Below are 18,587 nucleotides of genomic sequence, written 5' to 3' on the forward strand. Positions count from 1 at the left end.
GTTCAAATTTATCAGCTAACATATGTTACTATAAGGACTAGGGAGTATTTGTTACTACAATTTATCCCATTCTAAGTTTTCTTTATGTTTCATGGATTACCTAATAAAGTTCTTGTTTAACGTTTTATAGCAAATTATTAAGAAGACACAAACATCAAGTGGCTGTAGTTTAGTGGTAAGAATTCCACGTTGTGGCCGTGGAGACCTGGGCTCGAATCCCAGCAGCCACATATGTTTTTTTTTTTAATCGACTTTCATTTGGTGTTCAGTATTCCTTTTGGGGTTTAACGAAATTTGAATTTTCACATGATATGTTTTATTTCTAGGGTAACAGTTCAATAGGATTTTTATTTTTTTTTCAGTTTTAGGGGATCAAATTCAAAACCTTTAATAGAGTGAAAGAATCTCAATCATCCTACCACAATTCACGTAACTGCTAGCTCCATAATTCAAGATGCAATAGTATGACATCACAATAGTTATTATGATGTCACAACTGCTGGACTTATTGTTTGCTAATTTTCCAAGAATATTTTGTTTGGTTGAATTGTTTTTTAGCTATATATAGTTGAACTGATATAATCTATAGTTAAAAATTTATTATAAAAAATCATCATATTTGTACTCGTGCCACATTATCTGGTAGAGTAGTACCACCTACCAAGTCCTCCATGTATTAATCTATTTTAGCTCTATATAATATTACTACTGTTGATCCACAGTGCTATGATGTGAATTGGCAACCTAACATACAATTTAATTTCAAAAAATTATATTTGTATAATTGAAATATAACTCAGAACCTAACTAGTAGTAGTAATTAGTATTTATAGTGGTAGATATGTAATAATATCAAAATAATACAACAACATATTCAGAGTAATTCCACGAGTGGGGTATGGAGAGGATCGTGTGTGCGCAATTGTAACCCTGTCTTGTAAAGATAAAAAAAATTATTTCTAATAAACCCTCAAAAGAATATCAAAATAATATCGATCCTTGAAAAAATTATATGAAGACTTTAATTTGACAAACTTAACAAATTGTGAAACTTCTAAATATTACCAATGGTGAAAAAAAAATGCACCAATAATTTTATTTTGTTATTTGCATTCCACTTATTTTATTAGGCTGTGTGGAGAAGTGATAATGATGATGATTAGATCATTGTTATCCAGAATATGAAATTAATTGTCATATGATATTCCAAGCAGGTAATAGAATATGGTTACTTAAAATTGCATCAAATTAGTAATAGTAACTTGCTAACTGATTTATGATAGCAACAAATTAAACAAAACATATTAAGATAATGTAATATTAATTCATCTAAAGATAAATAGATTAAAATATGCACTAAAAAATTAATAAATAGTGTAACAGATCCAAGGCATGTATATAGGGCGTAACGTTTTAATCACATGGAGTCCCTTTTGTCTTGCCTTTTAATGTTGGTAAATGTAAATTACAAGATTATTATAAGTCTTGATCAACAAATCTTATGGCGTTGTATAGAATCATTTTTGTTAGAAATTTTCGATATTAGATTTTTCGAATGCAATAGCCATTAGGTATCTATTCATTCGAATGTAGTACTTTTGAAGAAGAAAATACATGTATGTATGAATCCGCTTATATATATTTCTAACTTATTCTTTCAACATTAATATTGGTGGTCTAGTAAGTTTGAGTGTGCTTCAACTATTCGTCTACTAACTGTCTATTTACCATATCACACAAATAGAAATAAAATTCACCTATTAAGACAAAAGTAAGACTGCTGACACCCCACCCTTCGATCCTTAAATCTCACTAAATATGTTATTGTTGTTATATCGTCTCCCATGATTTTTATCCCATACATCATCCACCTATAAGTCATGAATTCTTACTTGCATATTTCTAATTCATAATATTTAGTTGAGATGCAAGGGCAAATGATAAAAAAAAATTATCTTAGAAATTAGTACAAGTGGTGGTTGTTTGCAAATCAAAATCAATTTTGGGTTAAAAAAATTAAAATAATCAAGCAATGTTGAAAATTTGATTCAATTAGAAAGACATTAGGTCAATATCATCATTAAGAAGGCTGTCCTAATTAATCCAGCTAATTAATTAAAGGGGTAGGTTCTTTTCTATTTCAAACTCTCTTTTTTTTCTTAATCCACCTTCATGATATGATATTTGTTTTGTTCCATCTTTTCAATTTTTTATAAAAAGGTGTGATGTTGCTTCCATAAATTTCATGCTTTATCTCTTTTTGTAGTATATATTTATATAAATATAAAAAAAATTATTTGACTTATATATATTGTACTATTTTTGTATACACAATTTATCTTTTCAGAGAAAATTATTCAGCGGATCATCCTTCGATCTATGTATTACGCCATTGGTTGATCTTATCAAAGTTTTTTTTTTTATAATTTTATCTTCTCCTTTTTATTTATTTATGAATTCATCCCACACAAAAAAAAAAATTAACAAATTACACCATTAATAAAGTATAAAGTTTACTCTTTTGACCTTTTCAGTCAAATTTTGGACATTTGAATATTCAATTTCTTCAAAATAAGACTTATTTATTTGAATATTACACTTTGAATTACAATTTGTTATAGTGTACGTATATAGGTAGAGAAAAAGAAAAAAAGTAGTAATGCCATTATTAATAGAATATTTTGGTTTACTTGGAATATTTCCCTAAATAAGTTGAATTTTTATTTTTGGTATATAATCATTCCGTATTAAAATTTATTAACTTGACTCATTCGAATTTAACTCAATTAAGGATTATTAAAAAGATAAATATTTCGTATCATAATTTTTTCATTTTCAGAAGTCGAACCTAGTCATAATGATAGATAGTGTAAAAGTCTGGTAAATTCGGTTACACAGCAGGAATAGTGGGACTTCACCCTCGTGAGTTTTATTATTACACTTTGTGAGTAACAGTAAAGCAAAGGAAAAATCAATTTTTAGAAGAAAAAAAAATCAGATAAAAATTGAATTACAAAAAAGATGAGGAGGAGGAGCCCGCCATTGTTGCTGTCTTCAACTACAAGAATTATGGACTTTTGAAACGACCCCTTACCCAACCCCTGCCCCATCATCATATTCGAGATCGATAGAACTCATTAGTTTTGACTCAAAATCGATATTTATGTTTAAAAAAATTGTTTGATATGTGTAAATAATATATAGAAAGGATAAAAAATATCATTAGTTAATAGTTTGGTCCAGAATTATTCTGATGTGGATAGTTAAGTCAAAAAATGGTCATACTATTGATAATATTGACTTTATAACACAAATATTGAGATCAAGAACTCAATGAACAATCTACAAATTCTGGCTTCGCCTCTGATCATATTATATGAAACTCTCAAACACCATATTCTAGTATACTATAAGATATTTTTACATAAATTCATAGATTCATTATCCTAAAACTTTATGAATTGTCGGCATTGAAATTAGGGACCCCATTTTTTAAATAAATAAATTCCTCTCTATTTACTAATTCACTCCATTTTTTCAGTTTCTTCAAGAAAAACTAGTATTTTTTTTTTTACTTTTGAAATGAATGAAATTCTTCTTCTTTCTTAATTTACTAAAATTGTTCATTGAAATATCTAAAAATTACTGTATTATTATATGGAATTCCAGGACCCATTTAAAATATGCTCTGTTTTAGTAACTCAGTCTCTATATATTTCAATTTTCTTCAACAAACACTAATTTACTGTTGAAAAAGAGTGAAAATTCTTGTTTCATTAGTGCAAAATCATTATAATGGATTCGAGGACTCGTTTGGATTATGCTCTGTTTCAGCTTACTCCAACACGAACAAGGTACATTTTAATATGACTATTGACTCGATGCTCAATTATTGTTAGAACTGTTATTTTGAATCGCATATTCATGTTATTTAAATTTGATTTGAATTTTACATAGATGCGATCTTGTAATCTTTGCTGGTGAAAATTCGGAGAAATTAGCTTCTGGTTTGCTTGAACCATTTCTCATTCATCTCAAATCCGCTAAAGATCAGATTTCTAAAGGAGGATATTCAATTACTCTCCGACCTTCGATTACTAATGTTTCTTGGTTCACTAAAGCAACTTTACAGAGGTAATCATGCTTAAATTTGATGAAATGCAGTTCGTTAGACTGATTTTCGATGTTTAATGTGGTAGGTACTTTTTTTGTTGTTGACGTTGTCAGGTTTGTGAGATTTGTTAGTACTCCTGAAATTCTCGAACGATTTGTAAGCATAGAAAGAGATATTATGCAGATTGAGAGTGAACAAGCTAATGGTAGTATCAATGTTGAAGGTATATTCATCAATGTGTTTGTATATTGATAGTTATTATCTCGTAAAGTAAGTTTCTTTGTTGAAGAAAAATTGGAATCAAGAAGAAATATGACTTTTTGACATAATAACTATTAGTTGAGTGACTATGTGAGACATCTATCAGGTTTAAAAGTCCTTGTTTCTTATGTATATTAGTTGATTCATTGAATTTCATTTCGAAGTTTTCTTCTCATTGACTCTTGATATTAGCAGGAAATGCATCAGCTTTTGATGGAGATTCCAAATTCTCTCCTGGTTTTTCAAAGGTATATCAATTTGTAGAGTAAATAAAACTATGTTGTATCACGTTTTTACTAGAATTTCCTACTTATTAATAACTGACATTCGATACTGAAGTCCAACGGTGAATCTAATGGTGTTGGTGATGCTGCAAAAGAAGAAAATCCCAAGTGAGTTCTTGTGTTTCTCATATCATTACTTATATGACTTAAATGGGGATTTAACTTATATGACTAAATGCTCGTTGTTATGGATAGAGTGCGTCTTCAACGCGTTCTAGAAAGCAGAAAAGCAGTTTTAAGGAAAGAGCAAGCAATGGCATATGCTCGCGCTTTGGTATCTGGCTTTGATATGGATAATTTGGATGATCTCACATCTTTTTCCAATGCTTTTGGTGCTCTACGTTTAAGGTACGTAGGACTTGAATACAACCATTTGTGACATCTAGGTAGAGACTATGAAACCTAATTTGCCTAGTCCTATGTAGTTCATTTTGTGTTTGTGCTAAATGGAGCGATGAGGTAGATTGCTAGCTAGTTACTCGTTTTGCTGCAACGTGTAAATCTCTTTGTTTATCGTACTTATTAAGATGGTAGATGATACTATTGTGAATACCTATTGAAATTATACTTTGCTTTCATCCAGAGAAGCATGCATTAAGTTTATGGAGCTGTGCAACAAAAAGAGAGATGATGGAATCTGGATGGATGAAGTTGCTGCTCTTCAAGCCTACTCTCCTTCTGAGTTTTCGTATTTTGGGAGGTCTGGAATCACGCTTGCTGCTGATGTTACTCAAGACAGTCAAAGTGTTGGCCTTTCCATCAGAAAACAGAATGATGATACATTAAGTCATGGAAGTCTGGATACTAGTCAAGGTACATATGACAATCCTCTTGCTTTTTTCGCTTGAAACTTTGTAGTATAGAGCTCACATGACGATATCTGTCAATCGCGTTTATCATGAATATGAGTCATATTATATGACATTACTTCATTACATTCTGCAGAAAATGGTTTACCACCACCTATCAAAGTTCACTCAACAGAAGGGAAATCACAACCAATGTGGCCAAACAATATGCCACCTTACATGCAAAACTATCAAAATCCTGCATTTCAACAAATTCCACCATATCCAGGGTACATGTTTTCGGGCAATCCTACTTACTATCCTGGAATGCCATGGCCTGCAAATCCGGAAGATTCTAGTCGAGGTCCCGGTCCTGAATCAGATTATAACTGGAAGAATAAACCACCTTCCAAGAACAAGAAGAAATATTCAAACGGGGATAGAAATGAAAGCAACAATTCAAGTTCTAACGGTGACTCTGATGATTATGAGGAGGATAAGAAAATGCAGCATGGGAAAATATCATCAAGAAAAGTTGTTATACGCAACATAAACTACATAGCCTCGAAGAGAAATGAACAAAGTGATCATAGCAGCACCGAGGATAGTTCGTCTGATGAGGATGGATCCACTGATGCAGGTTCCCTCAGAAAGCAGGTAGAGGAAACAGTTGGATCATGGGAGAGGCATCATAACTCAACGTCTCGGAACAAGAAGAAGCGAGATGGAAAGAAGAGAAACAACAGTGGGAGTATATCAAATGGTGTCTCTAAGGATGAAGTAACCAACATTGGTAAGAATTGGGATATCTTCCAGAACATTCTAATGCAAGATGCAGATTCAAGAACCGATGACACGGGGCCAAAAGGTGTCCAGGAAGAGTACTTGATGACAAAGAAAATGACTCCTTCATCTGATCCTCTTATTGTAAATGATAGAAACATGGGACATGGAGATGAAATCCCGCGACAAAACATGTGGGAAGAGAAGAGGCGTGGACCAGTTATTATAAGAGAGAGCACAGATGAAGAGTTGTTATTTTCGCATAGAACTCAGGAACCAAAGGGCTATCCTCAGTCTATCTCGTTGAACATTGCCACTGAACGAGTTGTCCTTAAGAGCCAAAAAGAAGAGGATTGGTTAGCTGGCAATCTACTAAATAAATCAACATATCAAGGAAAAAGCTCAGATCAAAGTATCTTTGTTGGAGATTATGCTTCAGCCTCTCATGATGATCATTTGCAAACGGGGAAAGATAAGAAAGGCGTTCAATTTGATGATTCCATTGTGGTTCGAGCCCATTCAGTTGATAATGTGTCTGATTATCACCAACAGACAGACATTTTCATGGTTTCAGACATTGTCGGAGCTGAACAAGTTAAGCACAGCATGACTAATCACGCGGAAGATAAGCTTGATCCTTCTGATGCATGTGAACCAAATGACCTTTTCATGGTGCTTGGAAGGGATTCAGCCACTGAGCAAGTTTCAGCCTCTCGAAATCCTGAAATGTATGACGAAAATGATGTCTTCCTGTCTGAAACTCTTAAGAGTCACACTGATATCAAACCTGCTTCTGCTGATACAAAGCTTCAAACAAAAGGCGAAGGAACCAACAAAAGGATCGGTAAGGACCTTGGTCGAAAGGCAGTTACCAAAGAACCAAAATCTAAACCTTCAGTAACCGGATCTCTTGGAAGGACCAAATCTGATACATCATCAAGAATTAAGAAATCACCTTCAACATTTCAGAAGAGCAAAGCTGACAAGGTATGAACACAATCTTGTACTAGATATATAGTTTTTCCTGTTCTTTTCACCTGTCATTGTTATTATTATGATGATTTAATTCTCTCTTAATGTTACTGACAGGACGAGGAGAGTCGAAAGAAATTGGAACAATCATTATTGCAACGTCAAAAGAGAATCGCAGAAAGAAGTGGTGCCACTGGTTTAACCAAACCAACATCAAGGAAGAATCCAAAAGAGTCAGCCACATCTTCAAAAATTGAGAAACCAAAACCTGAGGCTCCAACTGAGGCAACCAATAGATTACAAAAAACAGTTTTTAAGAGTTCCACTATAGAACGTCTCGCTTCTACAAGGACAGCTAAGGATCGATCCACCGAGTCAAAATCCACTCCAAGCAAGAAAGGAAATCAAAAGGAGAACAAAATGATTGCTCCAACAAAGAAATCATCTGGAAAAGAGAGTAATAAGCAAGGTCCCCGTAAGTCCAAGCCTTCGGATACTAAAGGTCATTCTTCATCTGATCATTCTCAGAAGGAAAAAGATAGCAAGAATGAGATAAACTCAATGTTAAACGAACGTGGATCAGAACTAAGTCCACAGGTATCTAATGAAGTCGTTGATGCTAAGAACACGGAGGAGGTACGTAGCATATCATTAATCGAGAAGAAGATAGATACACCTATGCTTTCTGCTGAACATTCAATAGATGACAAGAAACAAAGTCCTAACAAGGCTGTAAAGTTTTTACTGTCTGAAGTTGAAACCTCAGAAGCAGTTGACAATGTTATTGGAGTTATAAGTCCTCTGACTTCCTCTGTATCGAACGTGCATTTGGACACTCCAGTATGCCAAGACATACTCTCTAATGCAGTTTCCACCCCACCTCCAAATAATGAAATGAACCTCGAAACGAATCAAGGAAGAAGGAAATGGACAACTGATGAAAGCTCACTAAAAGTTACTAAAGGATTCAGAAAGCTTCTTTATTTTGGTCGAAAAAACTGAATTTTTTTCTTGTGATCAAGTCATGGCATTTTCTATATCGAAATTATATAGAAAGATGCATGTTTTGACATTCCTTATTACTGTGAAATTCTGTGTGATGAGTGTTGTGGTTATTGTTCAATAAAATCTTGTATCAGAAAAGAAAGATTCATTTAATTCTCTTTTTGTTGCATAACTTTATTGTTTGTATTCATGTTTGTTTTTTATGAATTTGTCTTTGCGCGACTCACTAGACGCTATTTTGACTACAACAACATATCTAGTATAGTCCACACGTAGGTCTGGGTGGGTGGGGCGTATGCAGACCTTTTCTCCCTACCTTTGTGAGTAGAGGAGTTATTTCTAATAGACACTCGTATTAATTTAATTAGACTATGCATGACTATCGAAACTCTTTAAAATGCAACTTTTTTCTTATGTTATCCCTTAACAGTAGTCCCACATCGCTTGTATATATATGTTATATGTGTTTATATACAATACATAATTTCACATATGTTGTGTTCGTAGAAAGGAGAGATGGTTGGCATCTCCCCCGACAGGGACGGGAACAGCCTTCGGGCTTTACCTGTTATCAGACACATCCGGTTAAGGCTACCCACTTCGGTGGATCTTACCCAATTTTTTTAAAAAAAAATATCATTACCATTAAAATAATATAAAAGGATATCATTACATTTTAAAAAAAAAAAGGATTTTCCGTTGCCGGGACTTGAACCCGGGCCTCTCGGGTGAGAGCCGAGTATCCTAACCAACTAGACTACAACGGAAATTGTTAAAATATTACATAGATTCTATAATATATAGTAAAAGGGGTTGCTTGGACGGTAATAGATGAAACACATGCCTACGAATATTATAAGATAGAATCGACTAGATAAAGTCATTATCAATAATTTACATAGTGTAATTGAAATAATTCTACCACCTCATCAATTTAGAAAAGGATTGATATTTTGTACTAGTCTTATACATATTTTCTCCTTTGAGATCTTTGAATTTGACAACTAAATTATCATAGTCCGGAAGCTTCGGATGGACATGAGGCGATTGTGGTTGTACTCGAGGCAATTGTTCTTCATTTTTCCCCGCAAATTCCACCTGTGAAATTACATTACAATTGTTGTTGTTGACGGTTTTATTCCTTCTGGTTCTTTTTGAAGTATAAATCTCACAATTTAAGCTTTCAACCCAGTTGTTGTCCTTAGTCCTACTAGAACTCTTAAAGCTACTGAAAATTTCATCAATGATTTGGAGCTTTACGTCTTCTTTTAGCTTTGTGACATGTGTGAGGTACTGTTTGGTCTCTGAGTTAACCATATTACCTATACGATCGTAAAATTAGTCCATAAAAATATAATTTTAGATGATTTGAGCGAATTAATCAATGATCTACTGATTTATCAATTCAATTATCCATCATTTTAATATTTCGATTAAATTTAGCATAATCCACCCATTTAATAGACTTACCTGGTAACAGTTCAACGTTGAGTCGATCAAATGCTTGACCAAAATGTTGTTTAAATAAATTCCTTAGTGAATGCAACTCTGGCAGTTCGCCACATCTCGATGCTGCAAATATCATACTGGATAATGCCTCTTGCACGTCATCAGACAATTTACTGTAGCAAAAACCAATTTTCGCGATTCGTTTATTAACTTGACCCGATAAATTGAATCCAAAATATGATTCAACCAATCAGATCGTATATAAATTCCTGACTCTACCATTAATCTTATAGCAGACTTACTAAAATATGATTCGACTCGTCAATTGGACACCTTGATGACACTTGATGAAATTGATTAATTGGAAATTAGTAATTACCTGTTGGTGCTAATATCACGTAGGTTCATAGAGATACAATCACAAAAATTGTCAAGTTGATTGTATGCAGATAATCTGCACTCATCTCTATAAAGTTGTTCAACCTTTAAACAAAGTAATTAAGGGGTGATTAGCTACTATAATTAATTAAGTGATTAATTAGAAGCTTTTCATTATTAAAAAAAATAAAATGTTAAACTTATGTGAAGAGAAAATTACTCTGGCTAAAGCTAGATGATGGTGTCCAATTTGGAGAAGTTGAGAAATGTCTTCACGTAATTGTTTTATAATTGAATTTCTTCTCTTCCTTTGTATCACTAAACGTGCCTTAAGCTGTTTGATTACCTTCTTGCTATAGAGAAAAAAACTTGTTAGTTCATCATTTAAAAGATAATTACATGTAATTACTTTGACAATCTAATAACATGATTAAAAAAAAGATAAATAAACTCTCATAACAAGTTAGATCGCACTAGAATTTGTTTGGTACACAGAATGAGATAGACAAAATATCTCATGGATGAAATATAACATGGGTTTGTTTTTCTTTCAATTATGCTTTAATAACATTTGTCTAATTTGATCAAGTCTATCGAAAACAATTTTTCTATCCTATAAAGATAAAAATAAATTTTGCATATACATTTTACCCACTTGATCAGATTCTACTTATAATATTACAATAGATATTGTTGTTGTGAAACCAAAAATAAATATTGAATCAAAATTATTAGTAAAAAAAAAAAGAGATGTTTTACCACTTAGAATGATGTCTCCATCTTGAACCTTTAATAAATTCACCAAATGAAGAGAGCAAATTATTCAACCCCATTTCATGTTGTGTTTTTTTTTTAATTGTTTCTTTGTGCTTTTACTATCAACTTCTCAATAGAGGGAAAATACAAAGGAATCCTTAAAAATCCATATAAGTTAAAAGCCAAAGAAAATATTGATCATGTACTTGAAAAAGGAAAATAACATCAATTACAATCAATTTTGTATCTTTATTTTCCATCTTTTTAAAATTCCTTTCCAAATTGACATTGGCCTTGGTGCAAAGTACGTACAAAGTAGATAAACTTAAAATCTTTGAAGACCACATACAATCAAAGATCTAATATTATTAATTGATTTATTACATTTTCTTCTACTTATATTGACATATAAAATGAGTCTTTAGAGAAATGGGTGATCAAATGAATAGATGAATTGAATTTGAACAAATCAAATAAGTTAAGTCGATAAATAAATAAATTAACAATCAATTCAAACTAAAAAAATTTGTTCTTCAAACGTATTAAATTTTCATGAATTAATTTTGTCAGCTTATAGATACTTTATCTATTTAATAGAAATCACAATTTGAGTAATAGTGGCATTTTCCCTCTCTAAGTGGAGATAGTATATGTTGGTGATTACAACATTTCAAGTCTGACAAGTTTTATTTTATTTAGCCCTCTTATTGTGTTATTTTTTGAGTAATCTACAAAGATCTTTTTATAATAATAATAATAATAATATTAATAATAATAATATTAATAATAATAATAATAATATATTGTGTTCAAGGCTGGAATTTGAAGTATTGTCCACATGGAAAGTCAATATAAAATTAAAGATTGTCTAGGAATTAGAATCAAAGCAATTGCATTTCGTTTTCTCACTTTTACTTGTCATATTTAACTCTACGTGCTTTTCCAAATATACATTCAGTGAACAAAAAGTTATAATTAGAGTTGTAATTACGTGTTTGATTCTCTTTATTCTTTTTCTATTAACGTAAGAGTTGAAAAGAGTTACACTTTGTGTGTATGACACGAGTTTTATGCCTTATACACGTAATATTAGTGTGTTCATTGCATATGGCCTTTTTGTCAAAATGAAAAAAGAATTTAATTTCTTTCATTCATTAATTTCTACACAGAATTTAAGAAAGCTATGATAACAATAAATTATATGCATTTATAAATTATTGAAATAAATTTATTCTTATTACGACGAAGTTAGATTATGTCGAGTTAAATTGAATGACTGGATAAATAAAAATGAACGGAGATATTAGATGTGAAACTTGTGTTACCACAATTGAAGGCACCGACAGTATAAAAAGCGTCAAAACTCAAACGACGACGCTGTGGTTGGTGGTTAATGAAGAGTTGTGTGAACCGTTGGGATGTCATTTTATTTGCTTTGCTAAATTTATTTATTGTTTTTGCCAGTTGTTGTTGCTGCTTCTTCATTACTCAAAACTCTCTTTAGTATATCCAGACTCCAGAGAGAGAGAAAGGAAGAGGAAGAAATCTCGAGTTTACTGATTGATTTTGGTAACAAATGGCGTCGAAGTTGTTAATGCTAACTATTTTCGTATTCGATCTGATTGCTTTTGGTTTGGCTATTGCTGCTGAGCGGAGAAGAAGCACTGTAAGAACCACTTTCAATTTCTCTTCACTATACTTATAACTGTGTTATGTTCGTTTTTCTCTGTTTCATACTGCTAATTTTAACTTTCAATTGATTGATTTTGCTTTTTCTTCTGTTAGATCTGTTCGGTTTGCTGTAAATTTTTTAAAAAAAAAATTGGGGTAGGGTTAGAGGTAGAGGTAGGGGATTTGCAGGTGGAGAATTGAACCCTCTCAACAAGGTGAAAATTCACGTAGCCAATAAGATTCCTGTGATTTCCTGTTCAATTTTAGGATTTTTGAGTATTTTCTTCTAAGATGTGGCTATTCATTGAATCCAAAAAAAGTTAAATATTGGATTAATCATTGGTCACCTGGAACTATTACTGGAATTTGATTAGAGTAATAGTGATGTGCAATTTTTAGATGAATTTTTAGCTTTAGGTAGAATGCCTTGTAATTGTGTTACTTTCATAATCTCTTCTTTGTTGAACCAATATTGGTACTTTTATCTCGTCTTTACACAAGTAAGACTCTTATGGCCTACCTATGCGAGGCGGATTCAGGATTTGAACATTTTGGGTTCGATTACAGAATTCCACCACTATTCATTTTATTTACTTACTAGGTTCGAAATACGATTTTTGTATTAATTTAGTGGAATTTTTTTATACCTATACAAAGTGTGAGCCAAACAATCGAAGATCTCAGCTCTAATGTTGTTAATATCTTAGTTCTATCAATAACAACTTAAGATAAGAGGGAAAAGACTGCAAATTAGGTTGCAATTTTGTGTTATAGTGTTATCCATGAGAACTTAAGACCAAGTTTTCTTTAAGTTGCTTTCTCATGCAATTTGGTTCAAGCTAATTAGCTTTTCGTGTGTCACTTGATTGAATATATCCCTTCATTTGTAGGCAAAAATCAAACAAGATGGTGAAGATGAACAGAGCTATTGCGTCTATGACTCCGACATAGCAACTGGATTTGGTGTTGGTGCTTTCTTATTTCTTATGCTTAGTCAAATAATTATAATGGTGGCGAGCCGTTGCTTCTGTTGTGGAAAGGCTTTGAGGCCTGGAGGTTCAAGAGCTTGTGCTGTTCTCTTATTCATCATATGCTGGTAAGTATAATAACAAGCAAAAAGTGTCTATCTTGCTTCCAATTCAGTGACTTAAAAAAGGGTATTTGCCACATTAAGGAAGTCGATTTCTCTTTCAATGCTAAATCGTGTGACTTGTGAGTAACGTTTTATTGTACATACATTGTAAAATATTATGTATTTTTTGTTTCAGGGTTGCATTTTTCATAGCTGAGGTCTGCTTGTTGGCTGGTTCGGTTAGGAATGCTTATCATACCAAGTATCGAATATCATACTTGACGAGTGATAAACATCTATCATGTGAGACTTTGAGAAAAGGAGTTTTTGCAGCTGGAGCAGCTTTCATTTTCTTCACCAGCATACTCTCTCAGTTCTACTATGTGACCTACGCCAAGGCGCGAGGTGGCCCCATGCCATATGGTGGTGAAGCCGGCGTTGGCATGGCAGCCTACAAATGAGGGTGATCAAGGTCGTTGTTACGTTTATATGTTAAAAAAAAATAGTTGTGATTTTGAAGTTTATGTATAATACAACTTTCTATTGCTTAGTTGCAAAGTTCATTGTACCATATTCCTTCTGCATAAATTTTTTGTTCTGTCACTTAGTGTGAACTTTCGTCTGCAAACATCTCTTAGATTTGAGATTAAGAGTGAACTGTTTTTTTTTTTCTTTCTTGAACCAAGAAGAAGTCTATGTGGCAAGGTCCTTCTTGTTGTATTTCATAAAAATGGCGTGAGACGGGCTTAAATAGAGTGATCCGTACATTCAACTTGTGGGATTAAATAGAGTGATCCGTACATTCAAACTTGTTTGTGATTGATGCGAAGCATTAGATGTGTACAAACGAGATATCCAGTAAAGGCAATGATTTGAGAATAGAAAAGCTCCATCCATGTTTCGCTCGCTTATATATTTTCTTCTGTGGACGATACACAATAGCCAATAACAATAATGTCTCAGTCCCAAACAAATTGATGACGACAAGCAATAGCCAACAATAATGTGCCTTAGTCTCAAACAAATTGGAGACAGACACATTGTATCTCGATGTTGGTCAATTTAACAAATTGATTATGACATGAGAACTGAAAAGATAATATATCAAACTTTAATGTGAACCAAAATAAGCTAAACAGCCAACAACAACAATAATGTACAGTGAAATTTCACAAGTGAGGTCTGGGGAGAGTAGAATGTATTCAGAGTCGCAGACTTCACCACTACCTCAAGGAGGAAAATAAGGAAAAGAGAAAAACATATAATACTTACATTATTGAATAAATTTCAACTCAACTTTAATTTATGTGGACTTCTAGAGTCGCAGAATTTGTTCAAGCAGACCTTGGGCTTAAAGCCTTAAACTGGGTGGAAACCTCTACTTTTCTAGAATTATTTGCAAATTAATTTAGTATTATGATATTAATTAGTTATCAGATATCTATGCATATGTATTTTACACTCTCACTAAGTTTTAATGTCAAGTTACTAAATTATCCATATTTACCACACTTTGAAAATCTAATTTTTTACTACAGGTATTCCAACAAGTATGAGAAATGGTTACTTAACGGCAAGAGTAAAATGGAGAAAAAATAATTAATTCTCTCTTAATTTGCTAAAATTAGCATATACTGGACAAGTCAAAGGGATCGAAGAAAGTATTTTATGCTTCATTATTGTTGTTAATTATAACAACTTCTTGGGCTGGCGCCTGGGCTACTAAGTATTGAGAACTTTTACAAATATCCACTAAAATAATTTTAATTATGTTTTCATAGCTATAGTTTGCTAATTACGATTTGTAGCTACATGTTAGAGGGAGGAGAGAGGTCAGCGAGATTGGGAGAGTGATGAGAGAGGCGAGCGAGAGAGGACATAGAGTGGAGAGAGGCGAGTTGTATATGTATATATGTCAGATAATTGTATATATGGAACTGATATACATATGCATTTGTATATCTGACAAGCGAGATTGAGAGAGGGAGGAGAGAGGCGAGTGGGAAAGCGCAGAGAGTGGAGAGAGACGATTGCATTTATATATCTGTCATATAATTATATATGTACGTATAATTTGTATTTGTATATGTATAAGCGAGGAAAGAGGAGAGAGGCACACGTAATTACAGCTAAAATTAAGCTGCGAGCCATAATTAATTTAAACTATAACTATGTTAGCTAATTAACTAGTATATGTTTACTTACCCACGTAATTTCCCCTATCTCAAAATGTTTGGTCCTTCAAACACCCATTTTGTGTCTATAAAAGTTGTGTTCATCATTATGTTCCCATTTATTAGTTGGAATTTTTCCTTTTTATTTTCTTTTTCTTTTAACATTTTTAGCCAAACGACTAAAATATTAACCCGTCTAATTGTAACCATTTGTAGTCGTTGTATACGATAAATATATAATCAATATATAATCTATACATAATGTGTACATATCGATTATATCAATAGTATAAGTGGATCTCTCAAATGTATAAATAGACATTAGTCTGGCTGGTTCAGAAGTAAGGCTCACACATACAATGATTATGCACTAAATTTTGTAGAAAATTAAAGATTAGAACTTTTTTTTTTTTGAAATGTTGTAGTGTATGTAAAAGTTTTTTTTTTATGGCTCTTCAGAGATTGGAATTAAATTAATTTATGAACCAAAGCAAGCACATGTATGCATGATGCATGGTTTGATGAAGCCAGGAAAAAAATGTAGCATCTCTCCACTGATTCAATTGGACTTTTTACATTTTTATCATGTACTCCCATCGTTTCAATTTGTTTGTCATGTTTTGATTTGCATGGAATTTAAAAAAAATAAAGAAGATTTTTGAATCTTGTGTTTGAAATATATTACGTGAAAAGTTGAAATTAAAGAGTTGCCAAAAACCAAAAAAAGATAATGTTTTTGAATCAGACTAAAGATGAAAGTAGGACAAACAAACTGAAACGGCGAAAAAAATAATTTTCTTTGAAAGTTTTCCATCAATACTAGTTTGGCTAGTGTCCCTTCAACTTATCCAGGAGTCACATACATATAGAAAGTGCTTCACCAGTGGGTTAACTTAGATTTGGATTATGAATATTATAATACATTAATAGAAATATTAAATAGTGTGTTAGTATTTAATTATACCAGCAAAATCCAATTACAAAGAGATCTAATACTAATGTTGGCAGAGGCCATCGATTTTACGTACATTAAAAATAGGAGTATTATTTTTTCTTATTACATGGCTCTTTTTTTTTTGGAGATCAGTTAAATATAACACAAGAAATCAATAAATAAAATATTAGGGTTCGTGGTTACAACAAATTCAAAAGATTATTGTAGGTTATTTTCTTCTATTCAAATAATACATGGTAGTAATTGTTTTACATGAACTATGTATCGATCTAAGTTGAATGTGGCAAATTTGTAACATTTTTCTATTATTTTTTGTAGCCTTTTTATAGGTTAGCCCGTTTGTCTATTCGTGTTCATAGCTCAATCGAAGGTTAAAATTATAACCCAACAAAAAAATATAAAATGTTTGTATCATTTATTATCAAGTGATACGAAATTGCATTATTTCTTCATATATAGAGTCTAATATTACCGGTAAAAATTCTTACAATAAGTGTGAGACGATTATAATTATATACTTTCACTATTTCCCTTTCTAGAGTTACATGCATAACATCAAGTGATATTTATAGAATAAAAATAATTGAGATTCCTCTACACGTAACCAAATATTTCATGTATTTGATATGGAGACTTTTTGGTAGAGATCGTTTTTCCGCTTAGTTAGCCTAATAAACTCTTAAATTTTTATCTGAATTAGTTAAGCCTTGGGACTGAACACACCCCCCTTACTTAAGTAGGGCTTAGAAACGATATTGGCAAATGATTGTTGAATATATATAGTTAGTCAATTCAAAGCCTAATTTTCTCCATGAAGTACCGAATGTCTCACCTGGCGACTCCAAACTTAGTCTCGAGACCATAATCATTCAACGGAATTCTAAATGTCAAGTCTTTGAAAACCAATAAAATTTGAATATCAAATAATTACACGAAGTAACTTTTTTTTTTGTTTTTGTGTACTTTCTTTACAAAGGTGTCGTTTAACTATCTAACAATTTAGTAAAGTGATTTTGTACAACGGTACAAAAAAAAAAGATTACACGGTTTTCTATAATTAAAATAATTAAGGATTTTAGAAGCATGATTAATTATGAGAGTAGCAGTTGAAAAATGTTCTAACCTATTAATATGTTGATAGGTACAGTAATGATAATTAAGTTTAATTAGCAGGCTTAGAGCCAATCATAATTAACAGGCTGTGTTGGAATCAAGCCACGTGTTAGTATTCTGTCTGTCACTAATTAATATCGTGAGCATGTTACCCCATTTTCATATAAATTATAACTATCTATCTATAATTATTCATTACTTTATGTTCAATAATATTAGTATATGAATAATTATGCAAAATCTTGGGAAAATAAGGTAGTAATAATCACGATAATGCCGGAGGGTTTCCCTAGTTGTTAAAAAAAAAAAAAACTAATTCATTTCAATTTATTTGTCTGGTTTAATATTGGCACAAAGTTTTAAAAAGTAAAAAAAATATAAACTTAATAAGAGTACATGTACCGATATATCTTTTAATTTTACGGTCTTAAGTATGTTACGTGAAAAGTTAAAATTGAAGAATTGAAACGGAGAAATAATAATTTTTTGCTCAATGTGTATATTGAGTTAATACTTTAATAGGGATTACAAATGGAAGAAATCCAACCCAGTGGTGGAGCCAAGATTTTCAATAAGGGGTTCAAAATCTGTAGAAATATATAGACACACGAAGTAGTCGAAGATGGTTCGACATCTACTATATATACATAAAAAATTATTTTAACCATATATAATTAATATAATTTTCCGCCGAAGGAGGTTCGGATGAACCCCTTAGTACAAGGTGGCTCCGCCCTTGATCCAACCATCGTAGAAAGTTCATATAGCCAAACCATCGTAGAAAGTTCATATAGCCAACTAATTGAATTATT

General features: G+C 32.1%; 3 protein-coding genes and 3 non-coding genes across 7 annotated transcripts; 4 read left to right on the forward strand and 2 right to left on the reverse strand.

Annotated features, from left to right (window-relative positions):
- The first annotated feature begins 158 nt into the window (after positions 1-158).
- Positions 159-230, forward strand: TRNAH-GUG (transfer RNA histidin (anticodon GUG)). Its single transcript has one exon. It is a non-coding gene; the product is annotated as a tRNA-His (tRNA).
- A 3,488-nt stretch (positions 231-3,718) lies between these two features.
- LOC125840368 (COP1-interacting protein 7) lies at positions 3,719-8,351 on the forward strand. Of its 2 annotated transcripts, XM_049519338.1 has the most exons (9): positions 3,719-3,854; positions 3,958-4,134; positions 4,228-4,337; positions 4,571-4,623; positions 4,715-4,767; positions 4,855-5,007; positions 5,243-5,472; positions 5,605-7,217; positions 7,320-8,351. In XM_049519338.1, exons 1-9 carry the CDS (start codon positions 3,796-3,798, stop codon positions 8,202-8,204), a joined length of 3,333 nt encoding a protein of 1,110 aa, XP_049375295.1. In that variant the 5' UTR covers positions 3,719-3,795; the 3' UTR covers positions 8,205-8,351. The 2 variants fall into 2 exon arrangements, with proteins under 2 accessions (XP_049375295.1, XP_049375301.1); XM_049519344.1 differs by lacking the exon at positions 4,228-4,337 and having other exon boundaries at positions 3,738-3,854.
- Positions 8,352-8,704: 353 nt separating this feature from the next.
- On the forward strand, positions 8,705-8,832 carry LOC125809491 (U6atac minor spliceosomal RNA). Its single transcript, XR_007441804.1, has one exon. It is a non-coding gene; the product is annotated as a U6atac minor spliceosomal RNA (small nuclear RNA).
- A 69-nt stretch (positions 8,833-8,901) lies between these two features.
- Positions 8,902-8,974, reverse strand: TRNAE-CUC (transfer RNA glutamic acid (anticodon CUC)). The gene has a single exon. It is a non-coding gene; the product is annotated as a tRNA-Glu (tRNA).
- Positions 8,975-9,125: 151 nt separating this feature from the next.
- On the reverse strand, positions 9,126-10,867 carry LOC125807879 (uncharacterized). The gene is made up of 5 exons (XM_049487623.1): positions 10,794-10,867; positions 10,255-10,387; positions 10,036-10,139; positions 9,678-9,829; positions 9,126-9,529 (listed from the first exon to the last, which is right to left on the reverse strand). Exons 1-5 carry the CDS (start codon positions 10,865-10,867, stop codon positions 9,126-9,128), a joined length of 867 nt encoding a protein of 288 aa, XP_049343580.1.
- Positions 10,868-12,245: 1,378 nt separating this feature from the next.
- Positions 12,246-14,134, forward strand: LOC125808131 (uncharacterized). Its single transcript, XM_049487880.1, has 3 exons — positions 12,246-12,456; positions 13,352-13,557; positions 13,730-14,134. The coding sequence occupies exons 1-3, from the start codon at positions 12,367-12,369 to the stop codon at positions 13,992-13,994; spliced, it is 561 nt and encodes a 186-aa protein (XP_049343837.1). The 5' UTR covers positions 12,246-12,366; the 3' UTR covers positions 13,995-14,134.
- Positions 14,135-18,587: the final 4,453 nt, after the last annotated feature.

The sequence above is a fragment of the Solanum verrucosum genome, unplaced genomic scaffold (genome assembly GCF_900185275.1).
Source record: "Solanum verrucosum unplaced genomic scaffold, falcon-dt-bn FXZP01000277.1, whole genome shotgun sequence".
Lineage (NCBI taxonomy): Eukaryota > Viridiplantae > Streptophyta > Magnoliopsida > Solanales > Solanaceae > Solanum > Solanum verrucosum.